At 45.9% G+C, this 23,349-nt stretch overlaps 1 protein-coding gene across 3 annotated transcripts in view; it reads left to right on the top strand.

Moving 5' to 3' along the window:
• SPMIP9 (sperm microtubule inner protein 9) overlaps window positions 1-10,607 on the top strand; it is a 62,402-nt gene extending 51,795 nt beyond the window's left edge. For 2 of the 3 annotated variants that reach the window (XM_070573665.1, XM_070573666.1), the window contains 4 exons: window positions 6,338-6,457; window positions 7,375-7,411; window positions 8,143-8,235; window positions 9,893-10,607. In XM_070573665.1, coding sequence (XP_070429766.1) covers window positions 7,385-7,411; window positions 8,143-8,235; window positions 9,893-10,315 — 543 coding nt within the window. In that variant the 5' untranslated portion in view covers window positions 6,338-6,457; window positions 7,375-7,384 and the 3' untranslated portion in view covers window positions 10,316-10,607. The remainder of the gene's footprint in view (window positions 1-6,337; window positions 6,458-7,374; window positions 7,412-8,142; window positions 8,236-9,892) is intronic. The other variant, XM_008518649.2, reaches the window with a different exon arrangement.
• The last annotated feature ends 12,742 nt before the right edge of the window (window positions 10,608-23,349 follow it).

Below are 23,349 nucleotides of genomic sequence, written 5' to 3'. Positions count from 1 at the left end.
GTTGTCATTTCTCGGTACTCTCCTCTTTTCTGTCTGTGCTGCACACTTCTCCCACACTAGTCTTCTTAAAAAGTCCCTTCCATCATGTTCTCTTGAGTGACATGTTCCACGCCTACTCTTGTTTATTGAGCATGTACTATGGGGTCAGGTATTGGGCTGAGCAGGGCATTCATACTTACGGGTCTAGTCTACGGGCTCAGAGGAAATTGAGAAGCAAAAGGCAGTTCAAATCTTTTGGGGAAGTAAAAAATGCATAACTAAGTAAGACATGGAAATGGCATCAATTAAGTGACAGATATCTGCTGCAGTGTCATAAATGTTCAGAGAAGAGGGATGTGGTCAAGCATGAGAGGCAGGAAGTGGTTCCCAATAGAGGTTGGGGGTTGGCAGAACCTTCAGGGATGAGCTAGATTTGGACAAAGAAGGCTCTTCATTGAAGACTTGATTTCAAGGCCACACCTTCTCTGCCATTTCTCCTCTCTAGACCAGATGGCCCGCCTCTGCAGTCCCCTAGCTGTGCTTGCTCATTCTCTTTGGCCACTTCCCTCCTCCCCCTCACCAATTTGTAAAGTGCTAGATGGCAGGAACCTTGCGTTTTTCATCTTTTATCATCACCCCAACAACACCCCCTTCCTATTTCTACACACACGGACACACACACAGCATCTAGCACCATGCCTTGCTCACCAGGCAGCCAATACTAGCGTGTTGAACAAATGAAGCAGAAGGCCCCAAGTTCTTATCTTATTTAACAATTTCATGGACTCTTTTGGTATCATTTCTCATGTACTGTGCACGTCCACCATCCTGCACACATGACAGGCAGGGCCCTGACCGGCTGTCTGTACAAGTCCCTGAAAGTTTCTGGGCCTCATCTCTCTCCCCTATAAAGAGCTGGGGTGGCCCAGCCAGGCTTCCTCTAGGCATGCATAAGAATCCTAAGAATCCTAAGAGTCCCCAGTGAAACTTGTTTAAAGGTAAATTCTGGGGTTGGCCCCTTCTTCTAGAGGTTCTGACACAGAAGGTGCAAGCAGAAATCTGGATTTTCATATGTATCCTAGGGGACTCAAAAGCAGAGGGTCCCTGGGCTGCCTTTGGAGGAACCCTGCAAGAGGTGGTCCAGCTAGTTTCTGACTCTAGAATGGAAAAGGATGACAGACCCTGTGTTTGGGGCTGGTGAAGGCATCCGTGTGGGGACAGACCTCTCCAAAGCACAAACACGTCTTAATTTTCAGAGCCATCCACTTGAAAGCTAATGACCCAGATGTGAGTCCCCAGGGAAAGTCTAGAAGAGCGAGGCTGTGGGACAATCCAGGGTCCCCACTCTCCTCTGAAGATGCATTACTTCCGCAGGGCCCGCCCGCCCTCCTGTGCAGCAGGGGCCAATTCTGATTAACGCCAATGATCTTTGTTTGTTTGTTTGTTTGTTCTTCACATTGATGGGGTTTCTATTTCTGCTGAGGGCCCTCCCGGCTAAGGCACCCCGTTTGGGAAAAGCAGCGTTTGCTAAGCCCTCGGAGGCTCCTGGCTCCTGGAGAGGGATCAATATCCCCTCTGCTCTGGGAGGAGGCCTTTGTAGTGTCGACTTGTTGTTTGTGTTTCAGGCTCTAAGGAAAGGTTTGCTCCTAATTAAAGGCGTAAATGCTTTAATCCCTGGCCTGGGGGCTTCCCATAGAGCATTAGCCGTATTAGGAAGGAAATGGATTGTAATCCCTTTAATATAAGCCTGGAGGAACTCGAGGGCTTCTGGTTTGGGAGAAGAATTTCCTCCTGTGATTTACAATATTAACATGCTGAATTTGCATAGACAGAAACTCAGGGCCCAGCTTTCCCACTAGGGAAGGCCCAGCGAAGTCTCTCTCAGATGAAGGCAGGTTACAATAATTAAGCTCCTACAGCATACCCGACCAGAGGCCAAGTCATTGTACATGTTTTCTCCTTTGGTTTTCTCATCCCACCCTGTGAATATATATTGGGCCAACTATTTTATCAGTAAGGAAGTGAAGATGTGGAGGTGAACATCCTCGCTGGAGGAAGGAGGGGAGGGTCTTGTTGAGAGACTTTGGTGCACGTGTGCTTTGTATACACCATTTATCGAATCCTGTCCACACAATGTCGTTTTGTGTGTGCTCCTTTATACCGTTTACTTCACCATAACCATGCTTTTAGAAATACACTCATACCGTACTGGTTTCTGTAAGGCAATTTAGTTTATCTCAGCCTACACAGTTTGAACCCAACACTTCTGTGCAGTTTAGGCTTAGAGAAGAAAACAGGGTTTGCTTTCTGGTTTATTTTTCATCCCTTACAAATGTGGAAAAGATCCCCCTTGCATGCTGCTAAAGGAGACAGCAAGAACCAGGAGAAACTTACCTGCGTTTTGTACTCCAGAAAATAACACGTGTCATTCTGTAAACACTGGAAAAGTGGTACACTTGACGTTTTGCAATGTTTCGGGGTGAGCTTACAAATTTCCTGGTTATGTTGTAGTCTGGATGGAAGGAGCCTATGCACACACAACGCAGCATTTCAATTCTCGGTGAAGAGATGAGGACACAGAGACTCACGGAGGGAAGTCACTTGCCCACGCTGAGTCAGCGGGCTCCTGCAGGTTGCTGCACTAATGTTGTTGCTGCGTTAATTCTGAAGACAGGAGATTCTGAGAAACCCAAGTGCAGCAAAGATAGCAAACACAGGGGACCAAAAAGAGGCCTGAGTACATGGACCCCGTGACCTCTTTACCCCTCTGGCTGATTGGCCCTCCTGCTGCCCTTGAATACCCCCTTAGGGAGGCAGCATCGCACTGCAGGGCTGTGTGGGAGGCTAAGGCAACTAATAAGATAAGTTCCTTCTGTTAGTTTCAAACACCACCTGTATCACCGCAATTCCAGGGTGTGTACCGCACGTCCAGAGCCTTCTTCCCTGAGCTAGAGATCCTTCTACGCAAGTGTCTACTCCCCTGCTCCACTTGGAACCCAGACAGGCTGCACAACTGCAGTAGGACCCAAACTGCACGAATGGTCTTACTCCCCAAATCGGCTTCTCCCCCAGCACTTCCCCTCTCATCAAAGGACCATCCTACCCCAATGACTCATTCCAAAAATCAGGGAATCATCTTTGATACCTCTCTCTGGCTTGTCCCTGCCACTTCCTAATAATGATTAAATCCTATAGAATTTGCTTCCAGATGCCTCTTGAATCCCCCTACTCTTCTCCATACCCACCATCTCCTCCAACCTGTCCCAGTCACCATTGTCACCCAGTGACCTTCGAACTCTCTTCCCCTTCCCCCAGGCCATTGTCCACCTGAGTTCTTTTTGATATGCACATCCATCGCCTCATCCTTCTGCTTAAACTCCCCACTACTTCCCATTATTCTCAGGATAAACTCCACCGATCCTCCTGTCCCCTGCTAGATGAAGCCCCCACCTCCTCTCCAGCCTCATCTGGAGTTCCTACTTGTCCCTCCTCACTCGCTCTTGGAGAGCAGCCTCTCTCTTCTACACAAGACCCGTGTCCCTTCAGCCCTGAGGCAGTCACGCAGTGCTCTTTAGGACGGAGTTAAAATGTCACACTTGAGGCAACTCCTTCCTGACCAACCCCTCAAGACTAGGTCAGGTCCCCACACCCATATTTCTTCTTCATGGCGCTTGTCACAATTGTAATTAAAGGCTTACTAGTGCGACTATTGATATATGTGTCTAAAATTATACCGCAATTTTGTCAAGGCAGAGACCGTGTCTGTTTTATTTCACTGCTGTAATCATGGGCCCTTGCACAGTGTCAGGCACAGAGCAGAAACTCAGAAAATATGGGTGAATATTGGTATGGAGATCACCAAGAACCTTCACAGACATATCCACTTGACTTCCCACTTTCATTTCCAGGTGGATATTACATGCCTGTTTTACAGATGATCAAACTGACTTCTTTTGAACAAACATAATTTACTCAAGGGCATGAGGATAGTATCGAGATTTGAAGTCAGGACTCCAAAATCTACTTGGTGATATTTTCCTGAAAAGTATATCAGTAAGGCCCCAAAATCACTTGTCACGGCCCAGCTGCCCCCTCTTCTGCCATCTTTGCAGCCGTCTGTGCTTTACCCTGTTCTTTGCCATTTCCTTCAGTTTTATCAAATTCGCAAGCACTTCTTAAAACCCCACACTTAGCTGAGAGTGCACTGAGGGATAAAAAGACCTAGTTTTTTCCTGAAGGATCCACAGTTTGTTAGGAGAAATAACTACTTTAGCTCTCCAACCTTGAATTTTTTGGAACTGCTTCAGCTGTAAGTTACATAAACTCAACTAAAATTGGCTTTAGCAAGAAAAGGAAAATATTGGCTGACATAAACTGCAAAGGCTAGATGTAGTTCAAGCTTCAGGCGTGGCTGTATCCAAGGGCTCATGATGCAGTCACTCTCTGTCTCCATCTCTGGGGTCTTCTTTTCTCTGCTGACTTTATTCTTGACCAAACTCTCTCCACATGGGCAAAGATGGCAGCAACAGGCTCACATTGTTCTTAGTGCCCCACTATCTCAGAAAGAGAGAGCCTCTTTCCCAAGAGCTGGGGATGATGCTCATCACCCGCCTTAGGTCATGAATCAATCATAGTGGCCCAGAGGATGGAATATTCTGGGGACCACATGTCCATTTAGAGCTGGAGTGATGTCAGCACCACTCAAACCACATGATCCCTATGGAGAGAGAAACGGTTCTCTAAAGTGAAATTGGCATGCCATTACAGAAAGAAGGAGAAAGTCAGAGACTCACAATGCACTCTCTCTCTTGGCCTCATGCCCTCAACCACTCCTCTCTTTGGCCGGTCTTCTTCCAAGTTCTTCCTGTCTTACAGGCTTCGCACTTGCTCACCCCCAAGCTGGGAGCCCCTTTCCTCCATATCTTTGCGTGACTTGTTCTTTCTCACACTTCATATTTCTGCTCTAACTATACCTCTCAGAGAGGCCTTCTCAGACCCCCCATCTGAAGTGCCCACTCAGTCATTCTCTCACACATTGTCTTGTTTATTTCCTGGATCTGATGGAGGCTGAACTGCTTATTAGTTTGTCTACTCTGTGTTTTGCTCTCATCAGAATGTAAGCTCTGATCAAGCAGGCATTTCCATTGATTTTATTCACTGTTGAATCTGCAAGGTTCAGAACAGTGCCCAACACAAAATACGTGCTCAGTAAATACTGGTTAGAAAAATGAAAGGAGTCTGTGATGGCAGCTAGTGAGACCCCAAGGAGAGCTTCATGAAGAGGGGGCCCTTAAAAAGAGTGGAATTTTTTTTATTGTGGTAAATATATATAACATAAAATTTACCATTCTAACCATTTTAAAGTGTACAATTTAGAGGCATTAAGTACATTTACAATGTTGAGCAATCACCACCACTATCCATTTCCAGAACTTTTTCACCCCAAACTGAAAAATTATACCCATTCCTCCCAGCCTTCTGGCAACCACTATTCTACTTTCTGTCTCTAAGAATCTGATACTGTAGATAACTCACATAAGTGGAATCATACAATATTTATCCTTTATTGTTTGGCTTATTTCACTTAGCATAATGTTTTCAAGATTTATCCATGTTGTAGCATGTGTCAGAATTTCCTCCCTTTCCAAGGCTGAATAATATTCCATTGTGTGTATATATCACATTTTGTTTATCCATTCATCTGTTGATGGACATTTGGGTTGCTTCCATCTTTTGGCTATTGTGAATAATGCTGCTATGAACATGGGTGTATGGGTATCTAAGTTCATGCTTTCAATTCTTTTGGGTGTATACTCAGAAGTTGAATTTCAGGATCATATGGTAAATCCATGTTTAATGTTTTGAAGAATTACCAAACTGTTTTCCACAGCAGCGGCACCATTTTGCATTCCCACCAGCAACGTACAAGCATTCCAATTTCTCTGTATCTTTGCGAACACTTGTTATTTTCTGTTTTTGGATTATAGTTGGGTGAAAGAAGGTAGAATTTTGATGGCTAGAGGAAGGATAAGCCAACCTTTCAGGCAACAGAGGATTGGAGGGGCTTTGGTATAAGGTGGATTCAGTCACACATAGTCTGACGTCATAATCTAGTTGTGGTTCTGTTTACCTCCCTCTCCTGAAAATAGATCAATTCCGTAGAGTATTGGAAAGCCTTTGCCTCCTGGGTACCCTCCAATGTTGCCAGGGTTCATGTTGGCTGAGGTGTGCTGGGATACCAGCAGCTCACTGTGAGAAAGGGTGAGCCATGGACAGGGGCACTGACATACAGGCAGGTTGGCCAGCCACCCCATCACTATGACTGGGGACTGTGACCAAAACAGCCTGCATCATGTAGGTCAGGATTCATCTCAAAGGCAGGCGTGGCAGAGGGACACATCAGCAGGACTCTCCGTGTGGCAGGGGCACCTGGACTTGGAAGGGCAGGAGCATCGTCATCCCCTTGGCAGAAGGAGGGGTAGGTACTGTTTGCACTGAAGCTGGTCCCCAGCCTCAAGAAAAAAGTTGTCTATGCGCAAAAAGGAGGGGACACAAAGGCCAGTTGAGGTCTGGCAACCACCCTGCTGGGCCACAGCCCACTGAATGGAGTAGGGCTCAAGGCAGCGTTCTGTGGGCATGAAATGGAGCATCAGTCAAGAACTTAGGGGGTCACGCACACAAGATAGGGTGAGCTCAGAGAGCTCTCCAGTGCCCGGGCAGTAAGGTGAAGCCCCTAGGATTTCAGGGCTGGGGGGCGAGGGCCAGGGTTGGACCTACAAGCTGCTATTGTTCAACTGGGAATGCAGAATCTCACAACTTTACCCTGGCTGCCCCCAATTTCCACCAGAAAACATAGTTGGTGCTTCTGAATGAGACTGCCTCTAAGGCCTGGGCATGAGCCTTGCTTCCTGAGGGCAGTTCAGGGCCCTGTTCAGTGGGACCCATGTGCTGGAGCAGCTCATCCTGGCTCTGAGAGCCCATTCAGTGCACATCTTGGCAACTTGGTGTCAGTGACATGATATTGATAGCTCAAAATGAGCCAGGAGGGAGCATTTACAACACAGAAATTGACAAATGCTATAAATTAGGGCTTATTTGCCCCACAAAGGTGATTGTTAAACATACCAGCATGCCACTTGCCCTGCTATCAGACTTCTGCTTGAGAGATAAAACAGCTCTAATTCCTCCTGAGTCCTGCTCCAGCCCACTGTCCCAGGGCCCCTGCCCACCAGCCCATTTATCCCTGCTGCCACCACCATTCCCTGGATGATTGCATAATGTGCAAGTTGGGGCTAAGAGGACTGGGCGTAGCGCTTGGTTGGCACAGCTTTGGGGACAGTGGCTGTTTTCCCTGCCAGTGGCAGAAGCGGAGCTAACCAACTTGTCTGTGTCTAGGTCGTCTGTGATGGCAGGTGTGGTGTACCCCAGACAGGTGAGTGCTGGGAGATTCTGTCCCTGTGACCATCTCAAGATTGGGCAGCCTCAGCAAGCAGCCCTCCGGGGGAGGAACAGGCTCTTTGGGTCTCCCTCTGGTTATCATTCTGGAACAATGGATTTTTTTTGAAACAGGCAGGGGAAAGCTAAAGGTTTACAGTTTTCAGGGGGTTCATTTATGTATTCAGAATGCATTTATTGGGCATCCTCGGTGTGTCGGGCACCATGCTGGGCTTTGAGGCTGAAGAGACGCCTAAGATCAGGTCCTCATCTAGTGAATTTCATTAACTCATTTATAGTACGCCACAATAAGTGCTGTAGCGAGGCATGTAGAATGTACTATGAAAGCAGAAGAGAAAGGGTTTAATTCTTGGGAGGTGGAGAAGAAAATGGTGGGAGAGATGTTTTGGAGATGTGACATTTAATCTAGGTCTTAGAGGATATGTAGGAGTTTGCCAGTCAGCGAGGAGTGCAACTAGTGTTTCTAGCAGGAGATCAGAGCATGTGCCAGGCACCTGTGAAGAGTGGAAAGAAGTGAGGCGCGAGTGCAGAGGGCCCAGAGGGGAGCCCAGCAGGTGAGAAGTAAAGGCCAGCAGAAGGCAGATCATGACAGGCTCCGAGTGCCAGGCCACGTTGGCCTTTGTCCTGCAGACAGTGAGAAGCCACTGAATGCATTTAAGTGGAAGAACAAGATGGGATCTATTGTTTTGTATTCTCCTTGTCCTTAAGGCCCCTGTGGACTTAGACATTTACCAAAGCTCCTACATGGTCAACTATAAACCGTACGGGAAGCACAAATACTCCCAGGTCACATCGCAAGAGGTAAGCAGTCACTCAGTCTTGTCTGTTCAATTGCCCACTGGAATCTTGATTTCATTTTTATTATGTATGTGGACATTGGGGGCACTTAGAATAATATCCGATACCAGGAGATCTAAGGGGATTTCTATGTGTATGTGTGGGTATGTTTTAAAATATACATTAACATATGTTGTGCAAACAAAAGAGTGTAAATAACATACAATTACAGTTTAAATAATATCGATAAAATAAGCACCAATGTACCCATTATCAGCCAGCTTTGAACATAGCACATTAACAGTGCCTTAGAGCCCCCGTATGCACCTCCCTGCTCTACCCCTCCCCCACCTCCAGAGGTAGCCACTGTTCCGAGTTATGGGTTAATCATTGCCGTGTGTGTGTGTGTGTGTGTGTGTGTGTGTGTGTGTGTGTGTTAAATACTTTACCCTGTGTGTATATATCCCTCTAAACAAATTGTTCAGGTTTGCCTTTTTTGAACTTTATTATATATTGGGTCATACTATTTGTACTCTTCTGTGACTTTCATTTTTTCTAAACATTATGGCATATTATTCATTTTCTGCTGTGTTGTATGACATTGCATGAATATTCCGCCGTATATTTGTCCTTTCTCCTGTTGGTGGACATCTGAGTTTACTGTTTTGTTACTCCCGACCCCCAAATACTGGAGATGAGTATCAACGGAGATGAGGCGCAGCCTCATGTGCAAGAGGTCACCCATCCCAGGAGTGGAATTGCTTGTCGTAGGTGACGTTGCTGTTCTCCAAAGTGGTGGCACTGGTTTACTTTCTCACCAGCAGATAGTCCTGTAGCTCTCCAATGTTGCCATTATCACACTTTTTAATTTTTGTCAATTTGGTGGGTTTGAAATAATATTTTCTTGTGGTCATAATTTTCATTTCACTGATTATTAATGAAGTTCAGCATCTTTTCATTTAATTTGGATATTTATTATTCTGCTCATGTCTGTTCGTGTCTTTTGCCCATTTTTCTATCGAGTAGCTTGCCTTTTTCCTATTAATTTATTGGAGTTCCTTAAATATTCTGGACATCTTCCATTTGCCAGTTATGTAAGTGGCAAAACTCTTCTCCAGTTTGTGGTTTGTCTTTTCATTCTATCTTTCAGTGAATAGAAATTCTTATTTTAATATAGCCAGATGTATCAGCGTTTTCCTTTATCGTTTGATCTTTTTAAGTCTTGTTTAAGAACTCTTTTCCTACCTTGAGGATCTCCACTAAAAATAATAAGATCTATACAAACAAAGGTGGAACAATTTCTGAGATGCATTATTTAATGGAAGCAAAGTGCAGAGTGGAATTATAATATGCATCATTTGTGTACAAACCAGGGGTGTGGATATATACGTATGCGCTTATGTAAAATATTTCTAGAATGATGCCAAAAGCACTGATGACAGTGGTTGCCTCTGAAGATGGCAACCAAGGGAAAAGGAGAATGGGAAAGAGACTTACTTTTCAGTGTAAACCCTTTTGTATTATTTCAGTATTTTCTTCTGTTGTATATATTACCATCCAAAAACTCATTGGAAACTTTAAAAAATAGAGAAAAGTGTGCTCTGTCTTGGGTACTTCCAAGCAAGCTGCATCATCTTTCATCTCTCTCAGTCCTTCATTCATGTGTGGTTTGTTTCCGCAGCAAATGAAGCTGGACACCCAACTCCGGAACAAAGAGTTTTATAGGCCAATCCCCAGCCCCAACCCCAAGCTGGAGGATGGATACCCTGCCTTCAAAAGACCTTTCATGACTGCCAAAGACCTGGGACGCCCTGGTTTCTTCCCGTCACAGGACCTGGTGACCACTGCGGAGGACGAATGCAGGTTCACCAGTATCTGCCCTTCCATGTACCCAGTTTCCCATGCTCTGTACCTGGCCCATGGTGACCCAAACCTGGTCCACCAGAGCGCCGACTTTCCATGCCTGCTGGAGCCCCAGCGCCAGCCTGCTGCAGAGGAGGACAAAGGCTACATCCTACTGCCTGGCTGCTCCTGTCCTCATCACTGTAGAGTCAAGGTCCCCATCTTGAACCGATGGGGGCCCTTGATGCCATTCTACCAGTAGGAAGGTGAGAATGCCTTCCAGGGGCACTATGGAAATCCTTCCCTCTGACAAGGAAATCCCTGCTCTGCCCTCGGAGTACAGAGAGGAGAAGCGAAAATAAAACCTGGGAAAGATGTTCCAGCAGCACAGGGACTGTACTTGTTCCACCTTGCTCCCTGCCTGCCCTGGGACACAGCATCCCCAACCCAGCAGGAGGGAGGGAAGGAGGGAGGTGGGGAAAGAAGGAAAATGGGTATGTATGGAGGGCTGGATTTGTGTGATGGTTCATTATAATTGAGTCCTGCTGTAAAGACTCTTACTGTTTTAGGCATTTACTTACAAAATGGGAAAAATCATGTTTCCCATAGTCATTTGAATGTTGGGTGTGATTGTAAAACTTGAAATACTGTTGGATAACTTTTCCCCTCGATACTCTTATTTTAGTTTATTCACGACTCCCATCCCTGTAGCGATCAACAGTAACCATTTAGAGGGCATCATTTCATACTTTTCTTCTTGCTCAGTGGAGCTTTTGTGAACATATACATGTGTGAGTCAGTTAGGATATAGGCTGAGCTGCCGTAACAAACAGAACCAAAATACAGTGGCTTGAACAACACACTAGTTTCTGTCTTGTCTAACAGTTTGGAGGTAGGCAGTCGAGGAGGGTGGAGCATCTTTGCTGTGGCTTTTGTCTCTGAGTCTAAGGTGGCTGCTATAGACTAAATTGTGTCTCCCCCAAATTCGTATGTTGAAACCCCAACCCCCAAAGTGATTGTATTTGGAAATAGGGCCTTTAGGAGGTAAATAAGGTTAAATGAGGTCTTACGAGTAGGGCTCCAATCCGATAGGATTGGTGGACTTCTAGAAAGAGGGAGAGAAAGAGAGCCTCTCTCTCTCTCCACACACACACACACACACACACACACACACACAAACCCAAGGAAAGGCATTGTGAGGACACAGTGAGAAGGTAGCCATTTGCAAGCCAAGAAGAGAGGCCTCACCAGGAGCCAAACTCTGCCAGCACCTTGATCCTGGACTTCCGGCCTGCAGAACTGTGAGGAAAGAAATTTCTCTTAAGCTACCCAGTCTATGGTGTTTTGTTATGGCAGCCTGAGCAGACTGATATGGTGACATTCAGCTGTTGACACTTTTCAATTGGCAGAAAGCAAGAAACGCCCAGGGGAATACAGGTGCATTCTCTTTTAGGGGCACAATGCAGAAATCATATTCTTCACTTCTAGTCATGTCATCTTGGCTAGAGTTTAGGCGCATGGTCCCACTAAACTGCAAGGAAGGCTGGGAAATATAATCTTTATCCTGGGTGGCCACGTGCCCACCTAAAAATGAAAAGTTATTAGTATAGAAGGAGAGGATGGATTTTGGTGGATAACCATCCACTTTTGCCACAATACATGAGAAGCCTTTCCCAATGGGAAAAGCTCTCTTCCACCAGCGCTTCCCTAGGGAATCTTGTTACAATGCAGATTCTGGTTCAGTAGCTGTAGAGTCAGGGCAAGATTCTACATTTCCAACAAGCTCCCAGGTGATGCCAATGCTGCTGGACACTAGACCACACCTCAGTAATGAGGCTATACAGAAGACAGCTTCCTTTTCTCTTCACAGGTCATTACTCACAGATCTAATCATTTTCAATGGCTGCACGATATTCCATTGAACTGACAGATCTTGATTCATTAAACTATTTCCCTATTGGTAGATAGTCATGCTTTTCCAATTTCCTCCCTACAAATGCTGCAATAACTACTCATGAACATACATCCTCACAAATGATGCTTTTGTTTCTGTAAGACAGAATCTTACAAGCACTGGGTTCACGCTGGGTCAAAGGGGATGGGTATTTAGTATGAACAGACACTGCCAGCACAGCCCACTCCCTGCCAGCTGTGGGTCCTGGTGCCTCTTTTCCCAGCTCCTCATCAGCACATGGATATTATCAAGCTTTTTAATGTCTTCCAATTTGATAAATAGAAAACGCTATCATCATGATTTCAATTTGCAATTACCTAGATATTACGAGATATAGGATCTTTTTTGTATTATTAGCCATTGGGTTTCTGAGTTGCATCTTTTTCTCTTGAGTTGTTTATCTTTTTTCTCATGAATTTATCAATGTGATATTGCACATTAGCTATGTTAGCCCTTCATCGAGCCATGTTCCACATATGTTTTCTCTTTAATTTTAAATATGTAATCTGAACAAATTTTTTTCTAGTATAAAATTAATACCTTCAGTAGAAAATTTTGCAAAGTGAAGAAGGATGTGAAGAAGGAAAAGAAAAACCCCCTCTAACCCCACTGCTCAGTCAGTGACAATCACTGTCAACATCTGATGCCCAGGGCAGCAGAACAATGGTTAAATTCTTGAGCTGTAGAGCCAGACAAAACTGGGGTTCCACCCAGACCTGAGTTTACTACTTACCAGCTGAGGGGTACTCTAGAAAGGTACTTCTTCTCTCTGAACAGCAATTCCTCATCTGTAAGAGGCATTAATCTCCTATCTTTTGAGGGAACGCTGTTTGCACAGCGCCTGAGATATAGTCAGTGCTCAATGAGACATTTTATATATATCTTTACAAATCTCACTGAACACCTAACTTTAAATTCTGCTTGGTCTTAGTTGCATTAACTATAAACATTGCCACTCAACTTTAAAACTTTATAAGTATCTTTGCACAAACGTACCATAATTACTCTTGTTAGACATAGCTGTTTCCAATTGTGTACTTTTCTCTTACAAATATGGCTACAACTTTTCTTCTGTAATTCGATAGAAAAAGAGAGGTGTAGTTACTGAGTCAGTGTATGAATATGTTCTTGAGGCATATTGCCAAACCACTTTCTAAATAGGCATATTTCTAATATTAAGGAATCATTAGTAATTTTGTTAGGTGTGATAATGGCATTTTGCTTATGTTAGAGATACTTCATTTTGAAATATTTACGGGAGAGATGATGTCTGAAATTTACTTTAAAATGCTCTAGCAAAATGACCAGTGTTATTATACTAGGGGAATGTGTGAAATAATATTAACAAGGAAGTGAAAGTTGTAGCTGGGCAATGGGTACGTGGAAGTGCATTACGCTACTCTCTCTACTTTTGCGTATGCTTGAAATTTTCCGTAATAAAACATTAAAACAGTAAGAAAGGAAGGAAGGGAGGAAGGAGGAAAAGGAAGAAAAAAGAAAGATGTACCCCTTTAGATGACCACTAGCCATCTATAAGTGCGTCTAATTCATAATATCCTTGTCATCCTTGCTACTCTCATTAAGAAAGAAAAAGAAAGAAGGAAGGAAGGAAGAGAGAGAGAGGAAGACTGTTTGATAGAAGAGTCTCTTTGATCCCCAGGAGGCTGAATAATTTTGTAAATGATCGTTATCTCTCATCAGTTGTAAAATGCTTCCTTACCAGGGTGTTCCCTTCTCCTTTACCTGTGACAATCTTTAGTGAATCTGTTTTAACCCGAATGCCTTCTAAGGTGTCTACAAAAGGAAGTGTCTATGGACGAAAGTTCACTAATCTCAATGTTTGTTAATAACATTTTTTTGAGTGTTCGGTCATGTGGATCAGCTGACAGTTCTAACACATAATTGATTCCATAAAACAATTTAATTGAGGTGAAAACGTTAATAGCAATAGCTACTTTTTACCAATCACTTATTCTATGCCAGACTCTTTGTTGCACACATCGTGGGCGTGATTTCATTCTCATATACAGATGAAGAAACAGAGGTTCGGGGAGGTTAAGTGCCTGGCCCAAGGCCACATGTGGCAAAGCCGGAATTTGAATCCCAGATCTGATTCCAACCCCAGGGTTTTATTCGTTTTTGGAATGTCGCATGTCGTTTTTATCATAAATAAATGATGGAAAGCCCTTTAAAACGGTAGTTGTTTTGCTTTCTAATGGCCAGGTTTTGTTGATTAACCAGCCATTGGTGTGAACAACTGCCTGCACTGAGAAGATCGGTCCAGAGCTCTCTTTCAGGAGTTCTGAATGTGAGATGTCCAGGAGGTCATAACCTGCATCACAGACTTACAAGGGATGTGACTGGCCGTGCTTGCGATGTAAAATGGATCACAGAGATGTGCCTGGATGCCACCATAGGAGTGGATGGAGCGAGAAAGCCAGCTGTGACCTGGGTCCCCTGGAACAGGAGAGGACCATGGCAGGGGAGCCCAGGGAGGGATCCGCTCAAGAGAGGATGAGCCGAGACCCCAACATGCTGCATCTGAGGTGCTTCCCACAGAGAGGCCTGAAGGCTGATAAACTGGACTGCGTCTGGGAAAGAGCCACTGAAGTCCCGAGTTCTGCCTCAGAAATCTCTCTGACTTGGCCCTCATCCAGACCCCAGGGCAGCAGGCTTCCTCTCCCGGCATCTGGGAGCGCCCCCTGCAGTTCCTCCCCATGTTACCCGCTGAGAAATACAACACCCGGCTGACTATTTCTCCTCTCCCTGATAGCCGCTCCTCTGGGGCCCTTCACATGTGGCACCAACCCTCCCAAGCTCATCTCCCTGCCTTACCTACACGCACACTCAACATTTCCCACCTCTGTGCACCTGTGCACTTGCTGGTCCTTTCTGTCTGCCAGACAGCCCTCTCTCCTGCTTCCCCGCAGCCGAATTATTGCCTTCTCGGAAAGCCTGTCTTGACACTCTCCTAACAGTTTGCTGTTCCTGCGTGTTCCCACATCCCTTCATTCCAACATCTCTTAGAGGGGCGCTGTGGGGATTACATGGTGAACACCTAGAGCCTGGCAGATAGTAAAGGCTCAATAATTGTTAGATCTTTTTAAGCTTTATTATCTTTAGAATGCTTACTGTTCTATTTATCTCTGAGAGTGTTTTATTTATCTTTGCTGCTCCTGGAACCTGGCACAGAGCAGATGCTCAATAAGTACTGAAGGAATGATTGATGGGGTGAGAGGGAGAACGGCTTTCCAAGGGGAGGCACTGGAATGAGCTGGCCCCGGCCAGACCTCCAGGCATTGTCTGTAGCTGCTCTCCAAGATTGTGTGTCCAGCAGCTTCAGGCTCCCTGCTCGGTTCTGGGTCGCCCTTCAACCAGGAAAGCTCTCACTACCTGGCAACGTCAGGTGAAGTTCCTTTGGCAGACACTCCCAAGGATGGCCCACAACTTTGCCCACTGAATTCTACCCTCTATTCACTGCAGTCGTCTTTGGGAAGACAGAGGACTGTGGGATTGGGTTTGGGCCACCCCCTTGTGCCTTCCTAGCCTCATCACTGGCCTGGCCCAATAACTGTGTTTAATCAATAGATCCAGGAGAAGCCTGCTTTGGTCAACAGATAGTTTAATAGTCTCAGAAGAAGACTCAGCTCCTCGCACAGTTTATTCCTGGGGCAGAACATGGCTACATACCTGCGGCCACTCCCATCTGTTGTCACTCCTCTTGCATTCTTTAGAGCCCCCTGAGGTCCTTCAACGTAAGGGCGAGAGGATGGAATCTGGAGCAGGTGCTGTGGAGGTGGACCCATGGTGACACCGGGATGTGCCAGCCCCAGCGCCAGGCACAGCACGCACCTTACTAAATGTCCCCCATAACCATTGTTTTAATACAGCTGTCACCCCACTTAACAGCTGAGGAAACCTAGGGCTCAGGTGACTTGGCCAAATGTCACAGCATTTGAAGCTTGGCTTCTTCCTTCCATGAAAATCTTCAGTTTTCTCATCTGTAAAATGAGGATAATTACACCCATCTCACAATGTACATGCATGCAGTTTAGAAAAAAGTTTTTAAAGGTTAATAAAGTGTTCCTTTCAAGTGTCAACATAAAAGAGAGTGAACTGACACCTTTTTCCTGCACTTGCTTGTAGATTTGCTGCTGCCCCACACTGTGCCCCCACCCCCACCATGATGTCAACCTGACGGGATGCTTTTGTCATTCCTAGGCCTGGGGAGGGGCCTAGATGATGAGGCTAAAGAAATAGGACTGGGAGGCTCCAAGATAATGCTAACAGCCCTCACATGTGTATATTCTTCAGCGTTTACAAAACACAGCCACAGATGGTATCTCCCTTAATTCTCATTTCATCTCGGTGACACAGGAATTCTTACTCCCATTTCACAGAGGGATAAGTAATCAGGCTGAGCGGGGACACAGACCCCCGGCTTGGACTGCAAAGTGCCCTCCTCTAGGTCAAGTAGCCACTCACTGTGGATCACGGACTCCGAAAGAGTGCCTGCTAAGGGGATGGCATCTGAGCACCTCGATAGAATGCTGATTCCTCAGCTCCCCCAGATCTGGATGGAGAGTCAGTAGGTCCGGAGTGAACTCCAAGCATTTGCACTTTTATCCAGTTCACCTGGAGCTTGGGTCGCTGGTGCTCTGTGGATCACACTTGGAGAAGCAGCCACAGAGGGTGCAGAGTTCCTCGAAGTCTCGGGGCAGATAGCAGTGAATCTCTGCTGGAGATAAACTTATAACTGGGGGGAATGGGGCTGGATGGGTGGGCGTGGGGGGTGAGGGTGGATCAGAGCATGCACATATTGAAATATCCCAAGAATGTTTTGGCCAAGCTACATGCCAGAATGAGTCCATTAATAAAAACATTAAAAATATGTATATTCCACTTATATGGGGTACCTAGAGTAGTCAAATTTATAGAATAGAAAGTAGAAGGAATTGGGGAGTGTTTAATGGGCACAGAATTTCAGTTTGGGATAAGGAAAAGTTCTAGAGATGAAAAGTGGTGATGGTTGCACAACAATATGAGTGTACTTAATGCCACTGAACTGTACACTTAAAAAGGCTTGAAATGGTAAATGCTGTGTTATGTGTACATTTTATCACAATAAAAATACATATACACACATTGGAAAGGGAAGCTTCTCAAAGTATGAATAAAGCCTAGAAACTATAAATTAAAAAAATTAATATGTTTCCTACATAATAATCGAAATTTCTGCATGGAAAAAATGCCATAAACAAAACCAAAAGCAAAGAACAAACTGGGAAAATATTTGCAACACAAATGGCAAAACACACAAAGAAGAAAAAGACCAACAACGCAGGAGAAAAAATAGTTTTTAATTCAATCATCCACTCTTTTAGCAAATATTTAATGTATTTTATGTGCCAGGCACAATTCCAAGTGCTCAGAATATAGCAAAAATAAAAATAATAATAAGACAAGGAGACTCCATACCCATTTGGGAAAATAACAATAAACTAAATAAGGAAAGTATATGTCGGACAGCAAGAAACGGCGTGGAGAAAAGCAGACAGGAGATGAGAGAGAGGTGACGGGGAATAGGTTAAATAGGTTTGTCAGGGCAGGTCTTGCTGAGAAGGTGACATTTGAGCAAAGCCCTGGAGGGGAGAGAGACCTTCTCACGGGGATGAGTGGGGTCGCATGACCAGGCAAAGACCCTGAGGGGGACGGGCCTGGGAGGCCATGTCAGGGCAGCAGAAGGGGGTCAGAGGAGTCACAGGGGTCCCTCAGGATTGTCTAGGGACTGGTGAGCGGTTGTAAAGGCTCCTGCTCTTATTCTAAATGAGATGGGAGCCACTGGAAATTCATGAGCAAAGCTATGCCATGACCTGGTTTCTGTTTTTAAAGACTTCGGCCACTGGCTTGGGAACAGACTTGAGAGGGCAAAGGCAGAAGCAGACAAGTGGGTTACGACGATGCGGGTGAGAGGTGGTGACTTGGACCAGAGTGGCAGTTGAGGAGGGGGAGAGGGTGAAGTGTGGGTGGATTTGGGGTGTAGGTGAAGGTACAGCCAATGGGATTTCCAGCAGATTGGCTGGGGGGCCTGTGAGAGAGAGAAAGGTGGCAATGATGACTCTGTTTTGTTGACTTGTGCAAACTGGAGAGATGAGCTGCTTTTTGTTGAGTTGGAGAGGACGAAATGAGTCAAAGTGGGGTTGAGGGGAAGATGAGTTTGGTTTTGGAAATGTTAGGTTAGAAACATCTCTAGGACATCTAAATAGAGATTTGAGGAGGCAGTTGGCTACACAGGGGAGGGGTCAAGAGAGAGGTCAGGGCCTGCTGGAGATAGAAACTTGGCTTAACAGCCTGTGGAAGGTATTGAAAACCAGGAGACCTGAGCCCATTGACAAGGCATGGAAGTGCTCCAAGGAATGAGGTCTGGGGCAGGTCAAGTTTGAGAAGTTAAGGAGATGTGGAGGACCTGCATGGTGGAGGAAAACCAGGGAACCATGGTGTTCTGGAAACCAGGTGAAGAGAGGTGTCAGGGAGGAGGCAGGGAGCAGCTGATCAGCTGCGTCAGATGCTGCTGCTGGGCCAGGAAGCAAGGGGACTGAGGACTTTCCGCTGGATGGAGCAACAAGGTCACTGGAGACCTGGAAAGGCAGGGTGTGTGTGTGTGTGTGTGTGTGTGTGTGTGTGTGTGTAATGGGAGACAGGGCGAAGGCGGAGAGGAGAGGCCGAGCAAGAGAGAATGAGACAGGAGAGATGGCAGCACTGGGTTTGTACAGATAACTGTTGAAAAGCTTTGTTGAGAAGTAAAGGGTGGGTGAGGGGGCAGGAAGATGGGCAAAGACGTGGAAAGTTCACAGAAAAAGAGACACGTGGCTTTAAAACACGGGGAAAGATGCTGAACCTCATAATCAAATAAATGTCTATGTAAATAACAAAGAGATGTCGTTTTACACCTATCAGATTAGGAAAGATTAAATAGTTGATACCATACTGTTGGAAGGGCAGAGAAGACAACTCTTACCCACTGTTGTTAGGACTAAGTTAGTGCAGCCTTTCTGGTGGGTAAGAACACACACTTCAGCCCGGTAATTCGACTCCTAGGAATTTGTCCCAATGGATAGAGTCACACAGGTACTCAATGACCGCACAGGCATATTCACAGCATTATTATTTATCATAGCAAAGCCCTGGAACAAATCCAAACATCCAACAACTAGCCTCACGGCGCAGCCACAAATGGAACACGAGCAGCTGTACGTGCAGATGCAGCATAATTGTTATGCACGAGTAAACAAGGAAAGCAAGTGTGTATCGTCTCTGCTCATTTGTGACGAAAGGGGATACCTACATGCTGCCACGGGCTGGGAGATTTCTGGGAGCACACACAAGAGACTGAACACAGGGATGGCCCTTGGAGGGAGGACCGGGGTTCAAAGGCGGGAGACACATTTTACTTCACGTCCTTTTGTACTGTTCAGAATTTCAACCAGGGACATGCACTGCCTTAAGAACTAAATTTAAAATAAAAACATGCAGTGGGGTCATATCATGTAGATTTGGAGGGGACTTTCAGGTCATCTAACCCAGTGGTTCCCACCCCCCAGTCCATGGCTGGGCTGCATCAGAGTCACCTGAGGGCTTGTTAAGACACAGAACTGATGTGCAGAGTCAGCCTCTGGTGCTTGATCTGGCCATCTGGATTACAGCTCCTCAGGCCATTCTGAAACGGGCAGGAGAATGCAGTGGGCACTGTGCTCACCACGAGGTTCAATTTCCTGGAGAAACTGAGGGCTGTGCAAGTGCCAACCACTGTCCTGGAGGCTGTTTTCCCCACAGTGAACAGTCAGGCAAGAAGGCAAGAAGATTCCAGGGAGCTTCGTTATCAGTAAGAAGAGACAGCTGATAAAATGATATAATAGCTAACATTAACTATTGTACAGAAAATAACTAATGCTTTTAACAACTTTATGAAGACAGGCACTATTATTACCCCCATTGTATACATGAGAAAACGGAGGCATAGAAAAGTCACACAGCTAGCGAGTTGCTGAGCTAGGATGGAGCTCCAGCAATCTATCTCTTCAGATTATAAATACAAAGGGAAAAAAAGGACACGGACCGACAGAGTGCGGCACGCCCCTGGCTTTGGTGGTCAGAGCAGACCTTTCCCGACAGGCGAAGCTCTGGGGGGTGAGAGACTCGTGGCAAGCACAAGGCCACCTGATGGAGAAGACAGCTGGGCCAGTGTAAGAGTCCCTGGTCTTTGAGAATGGATAATTGAAGGACAGACTGAGTGAATATCTGATCATCTTGGAGCAATAGTTTTCTTCTGGTGTGACTCCTTCGTCAGGTGGCAGGAAGTGCATTGCCTATTCCTTTACATGTCAGTTCCCTTCTTTAGAAATTTCTTCTTGGCTTGAGTTCTGCTAGATTTCTCCCAACAGCCATTTTCTCTTCTATGTTAACAGAATGTCCAAGATTTTTAGCTGAGCCATGGCCACCTAGGAAAAAAGACTTTTCCCAGCTTCCCCTGTATGAAACGTGGCCATCTGACATCCAGCCAATGGGCCGTAACCAGAAGGGATGTATGCATCCTCCCCTCCTGCATCCTGCAGCTTGGACAAGCTATGAGCCAAATTGGACCTTGTAGGTAGTACAACTAGAGACAAGGGGGCTGGATTCCTGAGTGGTACACAGCATCATATCAGTTCTGGAGTGTCCCATGGGAGAGAAATAAACCACCAATGGTTCTTAACCTTGGCTGCACACGGCGAGCTTTAAAAAAATACTGATGACTGCCCCCTTGTCCTCAATTTCTGATGCAATTGGTCTGGGGTGTACCTTGAGCGCTGGATGTTTAAAAATCTCCCCAGCCAAAGTTGAGAACCATTGGTTTATGGCACTGTTGATTTGGCTTTGGTTTACACACATCTAAACTTGTATCCTAACTTGTCCAAGCTTGGGTGGGTGGGTTTTGGCTCTTAAAAGCGGGACAGGTCCTCAAATCTAAAGCCAGGTAACATGCCTCCTACTACTGACATCTTGTTCTGCCCTTCATTGGGATGAAGGCTGATCAGGAGGAAAGTCAAAGAGACTGAAATCCTGAGATTTAACCTTCGAGGGGGAGTTTCCAGGTGAGGGTCGTGTGGGTGGAGGGAGTAGAGAGGAGTTGACAAAGGGAGAAGCTGAGGAGCACGGAAGCTTGAGGAAAGGCCAGTGGTTCAGTCATTATTCCTGAACAGAGAGTGGGCACACGGTGGTTATCCAGAGTTGAGGCTTAGCTGGGTCAGTTGGTGGAGGGTCTTGTACGCCAAGCTCATGAATTTGACTTTGAATCTGATCATGACCAGGACCTGTCAGAGGACAATAAGCAGGGAATAAGAAGCATTGCCAGATTTGTGCTGTAAAACATTCTCTGTCATGTTACCATGAGTTGGTTCAAGATAGCAGGTGGGGAGACCAGTTTCGAGGTCCAGTGGGAGGTGATGGAGACCAATGAATGCAACCTACTTGAATCTGAAGTTTTACTAAATGCTTCACATTGTTGATTTACCTTAAGCTTTTACTCAACCTAGAGTTCTGATTGTCTGCACTTGTACCTTTTCCGGGCCAGTCCTTCCTCAACCTATGTTTGTTTAGATTTCAGGGATCTGGAGGAAGAGTCATAGCTCCTTCTAGAACAGCCCATTTCTTAAGAGTTGCTCAGAAGATATTAGTGGAATTAAGCATGGCTCAGCTGCTTTTTATCTTGTTGGTGCCAGCTCTAAGCAGTCAGGCTGGGGCTAAGGTACAGGAGGAGTGTTGAAGTAAATCTGAAACCTCACCCACAATCTATCTCAAACATTAATGTGCCTATGAATCACTTGGAGCTCTTGTTGAAATGTGGATTCTGATCCAGCAGGTCTAGAGTAGAACCTGAGATTCTGCATTTCTGTGGATGCTCCTGGTCCAGCAGCCACAGTATGAGTGGCAAGGCCTGTGGTTCTCGGCCTTGGCTGCACATGAGAATCACCTGGGAGCTTTAAAAAATCCTGATGCCTGGGCGCCACACCCGGAGGTTGTGATTTATAGGGCTGGAGTGTGGCCTGGATACTGGCATTCTTTAAAGGCCCCAGTATTCTAATCTGCTGTCAAGATTGAGAAGTAGTGCTTTAGAATCACCCAAGGAGCTTTTTAAAAATGTAGGTTCTAGAACAACCACCCCTAAAGCTTTTGATTCTTTAAATCTTGGAAGAAGCCCCAAAAGAAATGTGCATTTTAGCAATCACCCCGGGATATTCTGCTGCAGGTGAACAGCACTTCCACTGGAACCCTTCCCTCTCCCTCTTCGTGAAGATGCCCGAGGGCAGTGATTATTGGAATCAGAGCCAGATCGGCCCCCCAGCCTGGTTCACTAGCCAGGTAACCGCAGGTAAATCACTTTAAAAAAAAACCCTCTATTTGTTTTTCCTACTAAAGTTAATATACCTGTGTGATTATTTCTGTAGAGCAGACTCCAAAAGTGGAATTGCTGCGTCAAGAGGAATTGGCTTATAAATTTAGACAGATACTGACCAAAAAATTCTTTGAAGTGCATCCCAGTTTGCATTCCTAACTGTGGGGAAGAGAGTTTTTTTCATCACACTTTCACCCACACAGGTAAATCTTTAAAATTTTTGCTATCGAAGAATGGATAAACGGGATCCCACTGTAGCTTTCATTCGTATTTCCCTGATGAGTAGCGAGGTTGAATCCTTTTCATTCATTTATTTAAAAATATTTACAATTCACCTGATTTGCCAGATTATACTTATTGGGGGTAAATCCTTAGACTTAGTAAGCCTCAGTTTCCTCCTTTATAAAATGGCGCTATAATATCTCCCAAGGTTGTGAGGATTAGATACGATTTCATGAATATACAGCGCCTAGTATAGGACTTGGTATGCAGCACGCGTTCCAGAAATGTTTGCCTTTGAAACCCACGAAGGAGCCCACCCTCCTGCCGCCCAGCAGCCCTGAGCCCCGGGCGGTTCATTCAACTGGAGGGCGAGGGCGGGCGGTGGGTGGTAATTAAGGCCCGGCGGTGGACCGGCTCCTCCCGCCCGCCTCCCCTTCCTCCCGCGTAGCATCAGCCTCGCATCTCACCCCCATTGCGGATGGTACTCGCTGCCCAGCCCGCCCTCCCGCATCTGCCCCACAAAGAAACAGGCCACGGGACTGATTTGGTACAACCGGTCTTCCCAAATCCCATGGCCCTTGCGGAGAACTCGGAGCCCCAGCCTCTACGCGGAGCCCCAGCCTCTGCTCGGTGTCTTGTCGCCCCCACGCGACCAGTCTGAGCTCTTCCTCCCCGGGCCCGGTCTTTG

Source organism: Equus przewalskii, chromosome 14 (assembly GCF_037783145.1).
Source record: "Equus przewalskii isolate Varuska chromosome 14, EquPr2, whole genome shotgun sequence".
Lineage (NCBI taxonomy): Eukaryota > Metazoa > Chordata > Mammalia > Perissodactyla > Equidae > Equus > Equus przewalskii.
The sequence above is the reverse complement of the archived record's forward strand: the minus strand, read 5'-3'. Positions and strand labels throughout refer to the sequence as shown.